This window comes from Chaetura pelagica, unplaced genomic scaffold (genome assembly GCF_000747805.2).
Source record: "Chaetura pelagica isolate M959 unplaced genomic scaffold, ChaPel_1.0 scaffold107, whole genome shotgun sequence".
Lineage (NCBI taxonomy): Eukaryota > Metazoa > Chordata > Aves > Apodiformes > Apodidae > Chaetura > Chaetura pelagica.
The window spans coordinates 2,895,016-2,904,378 of NW_009953979.1; the positions used below are offsets into that span (position 1 = coordinate 2,895,016).

A 9,363-nucleotide genomic window follows, 5' to 3' on the forward strand; every position below is an offset into this window, starting at 1 on the left:
CATGCAGACTTTGGTCTGATGCTGGTAACAGACTATTTTTCCATGGCCTCTACTTTCCAGGATACAGTTTTGTGCTTGCAGGTAATTACAAGCACAAAAACCAGGATATATATTGCCCTTCACAAAAGTGCAATTGCAAATCACATCACTTGGCATGTAGCAGCCTTTTTATCAACAGTTAATTTCAAGGCTCAAAGCGAAGAACAACCCTGTACCCGTGAAGAAAGGAAGTAACTCAGGAGAAACCATCATCTGTGTAAGGCTCCCAATGTGAAAAAGAAAAAAATTCTTCTATGTCACTTGTGACCTGGGATTACTAAACTGAAAACTTTTTAATATCTATGCTGTGTGCATATCTCTGTCTCTATTTGTATCTATATGGGTGCATCATTCTCGATTTGGAAGTGAAAGCAGAGTGGTAGATCTCATTTTGTTTAGTTTCTAAGTAATTTCACCTGGAGGTACGTAATTTTGTGCTGCAATGTGTGAGTAAAATGGACAAATCTATAACAAAAGACTCAGCTGCTTTAAAGTCTTATTTTCACAGAAATGAAACCAAATAATTTCTTTGTGCTTACCTTCTGCTAATTTTACCATTTGGGTAATGACAGAATTCTTCTTCTTATGCTTTCTAAAAAAGACCTTCTTGCCAAACCAGAGTTCGGTTAAAACTGGACTCACAACCCACTATAAACTAAAAACCCCAACAATTTATTACTTTGAACCACGTTCCTGCTGTTCAAATAATCCACTTTAATAGACAGTATCTGGTCAGAAAAGCTTTTTGTTGAGTATTGCTATCTGGGATGACCACTAACACCACCAGAGCAGAGCAGCAAAGTCAGTTACTTGTTTCAAATGTTGGTCTATTATAAATTTTTTTTCCCTTACAACTTATATTCTGCACATGCTTCTTCTCTTTGAGTTTGAGGCACACAAAAATCCTTCATTTCCTGGGATAAAGTGAATTTCCCACCTCTTGCCCAAATAGAGGATCTTCTATTTGTAGCTGATGTTTCAATCCAAGCCAGATTTAAATCTCAAGTATACTGTGCTTAACTGCATAACACTGTAAACGTAAAGATTTATTTCTGGTTTTCTTCTTTCTATAACTAGCACTGGAATCTGGCCAAAGATTTAGAATTAGAATAAGTATCAGCACACAGAAACTCATGGACGATTAACACAGAGAACAAACAAACAAGCCCAGCAGTATTTGGAGAAGAAAACCCTATTCCTTGACTAGCACCTTTTGAAATTTAAATCAAAGAGAACCTCTAAAGTTTGGCTGCTAAAGAGTTAACAAAAATCATCTAACACAGTCAGGCTTTGCCTTCTACTAGCAAACAAAAATGCAAACTCATGGTGAACAAGAAACTAGAAGGACTGCTTTGCAGGGGGCCAACAAAAATTTCCAGTGTAACATGAAAAATTATTTCTCACAATAATAACCAGAATTGAGATTATTTTTTTCACCCCAAGCATGGAGCTTACTCACAACTCTATAGCAACCTCATGGTATTAAGTGGTATTTCATTTATGGAAGCCAGGGAATGAGCCCAGTCATAACAACATCATAAAAGCTAGTATTTCTATAACTCTGAAAAGCAAATGTTGCAAGGGTTAAAAACTACTGATATGCCAGCAGTGAAACACAGAGAAAGGCATCTCGTTCTCCCTTACAATACCTAAAACTACAGTAATTTTGCTGCAATGAATAAGCATGTCCTGAGGGCAAGAGAGGTGCTCTGCAAACCAAGATATCTTAGAAAGGAAGAGTTCAGCTGCAACTAAACCATCTGAAGCCATGCGGACTGTGTGCTGCAGACCAAGTTTCTCCCTCTGGACAAAGAGGCAGCTTAAGGAAATTTTTTCATATTAACATCTGCATCTCGACAATGTTTTTCAAACCACATTAAGCAACACAACTGAGCTAAGACAATAAAAAAAAAAATGGACCCATTTTATTCAGCAGAGCAGGCAAGTGGGATGTTTTAGATTTACACTGATGAAACACAGTCAGGCCCAAAGTCAACTGAACAGCTAACGGATTTGCATTCTAGACAACTCATGGGTTTTCAGGGTTGTGCTGTCAATCTGCTGTGACCAAAGCAATACCAGAACAAGATTTAAGGATAGTGACTGCTTCTTCCAGTTCCACCACTTTGCTTCCAAGCTCACCCATCTCTTCTGACACCTTTTAGCTGTGTGAGATAAAGATGCTAAAATCTGTGCTGAATGTTAAAAATCTCAAACAAAATTGCTTACAGAAGTGCTGAGTTCCAGCATTACTTATTTCCAGGTTTACAAACAGAATCAAGCTCTCATTTGGTTCTAAACGTAAATTGCAGATTTTCAATGTATAAATGGCAATACTAAGCCATCTGACCAGCTATGCTTTTAAAATCTATCTGGTCTCCTAATTTCACAGAAAATCATGCTCCATCCGAGATAACTTTTTGAATTCCAGATGCACCACTGAAGGTATCCTGAATCTTGTCTGGACACCAGAGATTTATATATAGTTAATCAGCTCCTTCAGCTTTGTTGCAAAGTTACAATTTCTTGACAATAGTTAACTGCTGGCTAGGAAACAAAGGGAGCTTTTTTTCATTTCATTCTTTAGTACTGACACTCAGGCGTAAACCTTTAATTACACTGAGTATTATGGAAACAAACAACATTTATTTTATATGTAAAAGGAGATAGATGAAAAAAATTGACAGGACATTGCAAAAGTCAATGACAAAATACATACAGGTTTGCAAACCCCCTCATGTGTCCAGAAGCAGAGCTAGGCTATCAGAAATGAAAACAATGGTAGCTTTAATTATAAAGGCAGTAGTAGGGTGATTCCACCCCACCTCCCTGGACTGAGAAAAAAAACAGTCGGTGTGAAGCAGCAGATAGTATTTCACTGGCTTTAACAGTCTTAACCACAGCAGTTAAAGCAGTCCTGATCTGGCTTGCTGTTCCCTGACTTGAAAGGAGTTGCACCAGAGTGAATCTGGGCTGAAGGCAGCACAGGCTCTGCTGTGTTGAAACATTTCTCTTCAAAACCACCAAGGTGAACGTCACACTGGAAGAGGCAAAGCATAACTAGTTTTTATCAAGTCTTGCTTTGCAGATAGGCAAGCCTTGGCCCTACACATAGAGACCCTTTTAAGATGGCACAGAAGCTCATGGTGGCCTGTCACCATATTCTCCCTTGAAAGAGCTATGTTTAAACACAGTCTGTGGTTTCAGCTGGAGGTAGAGCAGTGTGCTCAAGACTGGATTACATCGTGATGTCTGGCTGGTGCGTTTACAGACTTCTCTAACATGCTAAAGTTCAAATCACCTCAGAGTCCCAGCTGGACTGTTAACATGGTTATATGTGCTTGCAGTGCTTTTTTTTCTTTCTCTGTGCTCCTTCAAAACACTCATCTGTCTCCTCTTGTTGTCTTTTGTGCTTCTTCTTACGGTGTTTCTTTTGCTTTGCCTTATAGTCCCCTACACTGAGATCTTCCCCAGCAGATATTCCTGTATAAATTTCACCATTGCCCATATTTTCATCACAACTAATGCTTCCCTCTTCGTCCTGCTTTTTATGTTTCCTTTTCTTTTTCCCTGAGTGACATTCACTGAGGGGAGCATCCTTTCCATTCAAGCTACCTATCTTAGGTTGCTTCACTTTTGGTTTCTCACAATGCTCTGCACTCTCTGCCTCATCTCTCTTCTGCTTCTTCTTCTTCTTTTTGACCTTGGCTTTCAGTTCTTCTGAAGGCTCCCAAGCTTCATCAGCTGTCAGGCATGAATTGTCTACCTTTGTTTCTGATCCATCCTGGGATCCCTTCAGTTTTGCCATGCGCTTGGCAAAATATTCCTGAACAGTGAGAACACTCTTCACTGTATTGTAGCCATCTGCAGGCTCAGATAGCCAGCAGCTGCTCTTCTTCTCTTCCTGAGACTCAGGATCAGTAATAGCCTCCTGCAGGTGAACACAGAGGAGTGCGAGTCAGAAATAATGACTTTAAACATAAGGTTATTTTTTTTGCACACTCATAAGAAAAACATTTTAAAAACATATAGTGCTTTGAAAATTAATTATAATGGGACAGACTTTGGTGAAGTGAGAGGCAGCCTGTAATGCAAAGGACAATGTAGGTTTAGGGAGATGAGGTGGCAGCATGGAAGGCAACAAGAAAATACAGAAAAAGACAATTCTCTGTTGCTTAGAATTTCTTACTGTTTATTGACTCCAGTGCAACTCATGCAGATTATGTATAATACTATCATAGTCAGTGTATTACACTCCCTTTGCAAAGGCATGTGTCTCTACAAGATATAAAACAACATGAACAAAAAAACCAAAGTGTGCTCTTATTAGCCTGTGGCATAAAGGAAATCCCATGCCTGGAATACCTCTACAGCAAAGTGTAAGAACTTATGATACACGGAGCAATGCAGCATTGATGCATCTCTTCCATCTTATCTGATCTTCAGAAATGTTTGTTTGGTAGCTGGTTTGCTGTCACTGTGTCCTAGATGCTGTTATTTAAACATGCTCCATTTGATCATATGTTATCAGATGGCAAAAACAACATCACAGGTTAGATCTTACAAGGCTTCTGCATAGATAAAATAAATAGCTGCTGAACTCTAGCTGCTGGTGAACAGCTATAAAAAACTCTAGTATCTGGAAAGTAAATATAAAACAAAAAGCAAAGTGTAGCTCTGGAGCTGGATGTTATGTATGGCATGAAGATAATTGACTCTGAAAAAGCAACAAATGCAACAAGATGAAAATACATAACTTGTTAAATTATCTGTGACTTACAAACTAAACAACCCAAAAAAGCAGCTGAAATTCAGACTCATTTATATGGATAGTGAAGCACTCAACAATAACCCTTTGTGGCATATCCTTTTGCTTGGCACAAGTCACAAATGACTCTTGGAATTGTCCCAAATTATATATTGGTTTTTTTAGGGTTTTGTGGGGTTTGTTTCGTTTTGTTTGTTTTTTAAAGCCTTGTATAAACTGCAGGTATCCAAGCACACTCTCCTTGATGGGGAAAAGTACAGAAACCATACCAATATCTGGCCTACAACATGCTTCTTGGACAGAAGGGAAAATCACAGCTATTACAGTTGGATGTGGTGAGTGTGACAGGGCTACTTCACTGCTTTTCCATTCATAAAAGCACAGATAGGTAAGAGCATCCACTCTACCCTTGCATCTTGTATGTGATCTGAAGTGACTATACATCCAAATCAGAGCAGCCCAGTTCCATTGGCATAAACTGATACAGGGTGAAGGCCAGTAGCAAACTGGGAGATATAAAACCACTTATCTCAACACTATAGTTACTGCAGGATGGTGTAGATAAATGAGCTGGCTCTCTTCAGGGCATCATTAAACTGGCTAGCTGAAGTGAGGTTTACTAGGGTTTGTGAGTAAGGTTTCCAGGTCTGACTCCTTATGCATCCATAACCTTTACTCACACGAGCAGGAACGCAAAAATTCGTGTCATTAGTGATGCATTACGAGGAGTGATTTCCTCATCCATCTGCTTTCAAGAGAGCTATTCCAGTGGAACGAAAGTAACAAAACACTTGAGATTCCAGTAATGTTTCTGGGGGCACTTAGAAAAAAAATAGGTACTTTTCTTGTAGGAATACTTTGCACTGTACCTTCAAGGTAGTTTTATCAAGTAACTGAAACTATTTGACTTTTGGGAAAGAAGTCTGTAAAGATGTTGAACGTGGGGAAAAATAAAGCATGTATCTGCACACTTCCATACATACAGGTGACATTAGACAGGAAAACTGCAGGAGTTTGACAAGACAGAATCCACAGATTAAATGGACTGAGCTACGTTTGCAGTCCCTCTCTTTTTAATAAGATACACCTCCCAACCCAAGGAAACAGCATCAGTGTGGATCAAAAAAGGATGCCCTGCTAAAGCAGAGTTAAGCAGGTCACTTTCTCTGCCTTTTCCTTCTACCCACAGCAGGACTTTGACACCTCGTATTGCAAAATGACAAATAGTCTCCCAGGTTTTCTGCCAGCCAGAACAGTTTCCCTCCCCACCCCAATATGTAAAATGTACTTGCGATCAGAACACCAATTACTCCCTGGCCAACCAGGAAAGGATTTTCTCATTCCCTTGGTGACTTCAAGTCCTGACAACTTAATTACTGTAATTGAAGGCAAATATTACTTGAACTCTACTCATTTCTTTTTTATAAAACACATTAGGCATTAAAAAAAATGTTCCTTCACTTAAATGGAGGAGTTCAGAAGGTATGCATGATCCCAGAAAATAAGAACCTTGCTCAAAAATTCCTTTATTGATAAGAATTTTAATAACCATGGGCCATTGAACACAGAACTAACAGGGCATGGAGACAAGCAAAGAGGTGCCAACCCTAGAATACCTCTAAGTTTAGGAAAAGCTTATGTGAAACCATAAATCACCTGGAAAGGCTGTTAAATGCCAAAAGCACTCCCCCTCCTGTAATGTACCTGTCCTAGTAGCCATGGGAACACCATTGAACTCTAAACATGGGTTTTCTCTAACCTCTCAGTGTGAGACTCACAGTTTATGGAATTTCTCTCTTGCTTGGCCAACACATGCATATAAAGGTTTCAAAGAAAAATGAGATACATATACTTCTATGCAAACTGAGTTGCTGCAAATTCTGAAAAGCAATTGATTACACAAGATAAAGAGACAGAAAGAAACACTCTTTCTCCACAGAACTGATGATCATGTAAAAGGAAAAGAGAAATCATGGTGTAACTGCTGGGAAGCCTGAAGATTGGGCTTTGGAGGAGACAAGTCTGTCTACACTGTAAATTCTAAAACTGTCAATGAAATCAGACTGAGAAGATTAAAAGCAGTTGGGAATACTGGCCTCTAGGGGATTGGTAGGATGGTCCCAAGCAAGAAAAAAGGACTGCTTGAAACACGGTGTTAAATCTGGAATGAGTAAGAGGAAACAATAGGAAAATTCAAGGAGAAGTTGGGAAGTGCACAGGAAAAGATGAAGGTCAATTATAGCCAGAAGTCCCCTGTAAATACCATATGTTTATGCAATTAGTTAAATGTATGGAAAATAATGTGAAGCACATAAAAGCACTTTCAAGACCAGGTTTTTTTTCTGCCTGCTTTCTTCACTTGAAACACACAATGCTGATCTAATCATTAAGTTAGTACACTAAACTTAAAGAGTGAAATCCTGGTTCCCTTGATTCCTGCAGGATCAGGATTGCATCCCTAAGGCGTCAGTCATACTCTCAGAGCACCTTTCAGCCACAGTTATTTAGTGAAGAAAAAAATAGGGGATTATGGCCAATTAGATATAAAAATTTCACAGTTTGGCAACAGTAGAAGCCCAAAGTGGAAAGTATTTAGACACCTTATGAAATCAAATTAGTCTGAAACCCAAAGATATTTTGAGACTTAAGACCTCAGGTTGAAAAACTAAAATGCAAAAAGAAAAACCGCATCTGCATGTTACTCTGGGAGGAAAAGTGATACATAACCAATCAGCAAAGAAATAGGGTGCCAGTACATCAGCAACAGAAGCAGCTTGGATTAATTCAGTGAAGTTTCCTGCCTTTTCAGACTGCAAGTGTTTCTTTCTTAGCACTTAAAGCTTAGAATAAAAAAATCTGCTGTACTGCCTCAGACTCGCCACACAGGAACTACAATTACTTAAGTCATTTCAGATGCCTTTGCTTCCTCATTTGCAAATGAGGGGGTACTAATTCACAAGCAATTTTGTTAGCTCAAATTCACAAAAATGATATGAAAGGACAAGTACAGACGGATGAGAAAAAAGGCAGAATGAAGCTAAACTATAATTTCAGTAGATTCTCATTTAAATTACAGAAAATGGGCTAGATGAAGTAAGTAGAGGCTAAATCTCCAGCCTGAGCTACAAGGCAATCACACGATCATTCAAGGCTTCAAAACACAACAACGCCGTTCTGCGGTCTGGCAGAACCACGGTGATTAGCTACTTTCTTGTTGAGAAACCATAACAATAAGATTAATATAATCCAGTTCTGTTTCTGCTCCTTCAGATCCTCACTGCAGAGGTGTGATGGTATGACCCCCATGCAGTGCCCAAAACTTGCCAGGCAAGAACTGAGGGCATCCCTGTATCTTTCTAACCCAGGTCTAGCTGTCACAGAGAGAAGTACTGTAGATTATTCATGAAGAGTCACTCTGGAGCTTCACAGACATTAAGGATGACAGGGTCTTGCTTTAAGGAGTTGACAACTTCAAGTTAAGTACACGCATAAACATTTGGATTGGGATCAAACAGGCAAAAGAGTGAACAAAGACTTGTAGCATGATGAGTTTCAGCAGGATTAAAATAAATATGTGCATAAATAAGGCCACGTACCATCAGTTCTGAAGTAAATTCTGGCATAAGAACAGGTACCCAGGAGGCTGTAATGTTTTCAGTTTAGCTGATTAAGATTGGTGTAGTGCAGACAGCATCTTACAAACAACTAATGAAAACAGACTTCCAATACAGAAAGGGCTGATGCAAAGAGAAAAGGGGACAATATCCCCTCTGCTGATGAGGAAGAGGACAATCAGCAGCGTATAGAAATCACCAACATGAAACTTTGCTAGTAGGATAAATCTATCAGTATAAATGTGAAGCTTCTACAACCACTGGGATTCTTGAATGTTGAAATCAACTCACAACTATCAGGAAAGCATTAGGTAAGAGTTAATCCTTGCTTGGAGTGGAAAACACAAAATCTGAACTCTAGAAGGATCCTCCAGTCCTGTAATGCTTTAAAAATTTAAGCAGGGATAGAATTTGACCTCCTGTTACTAAAAGAGGGTTTAATGAAAGAGACAGAAAGCAGAAACACTAAACCTGTAAAGAAATGGTAAAAATTCAGGTCATCTGCAATTTGCTTCTTGGGCCCTGGTATTCTTAATGAGCAGGGTGCCTCACATAACCATAGCAAAGGTTTAATTTTACTACTATTTATATTGAATGCCAATACAGCAAAGAATCCACTTATGGTAAATGGAATGAAAACTTTGAACATCTAATACCTGGCCAGGCTGCATAACATGATAGCACTTTTTAAAAGGACAAATTTCAATTACTACAGAGAAGAACCTTCCTGTTTGACTCCATTAAAAAAAAAATCAAAATGCATTGGAAAGCTAGCTGCTATCTTGCAGTTGGATATTATCTACTATATTCCACATGAACTATCAGGCAGCAAGAAGAGAGTTTAGGAAGCAACTAATGGAAACACGACAAGGAAAAACCTTTAAAAAAAAATCCAACTGTTTTCTCCATGGAATTATGAAGATCCAGTTTTGGTACCTCTGG

General features: G+C 38.9%; 1 protein-coding gene across 1 annotated transcript in view; it reads right to left on the reverse strand.

Annotated features, from left to right (window-relative positions):
• Positions 1 to 3,370: 3,370 nt before the first annotated feature.
• Positions 3,371 to 9,363, reverse strand: part of PINX1 (PIN2/TERF1 interacting, telomerase inhibitor 1) — a 57,246-nt gene continuing 51,253 nt past the window's right edge. The window contains exon 7 of the mRNA XM_010002190.1: positions 3,371 to 3,970. Coding sequence (XP_010000492.1) covers positions 3,371 to 3,970 — 600 coding nt within the window. The remainder of the gene's footprint in view (positions 3,971 to 9,363) is intronic.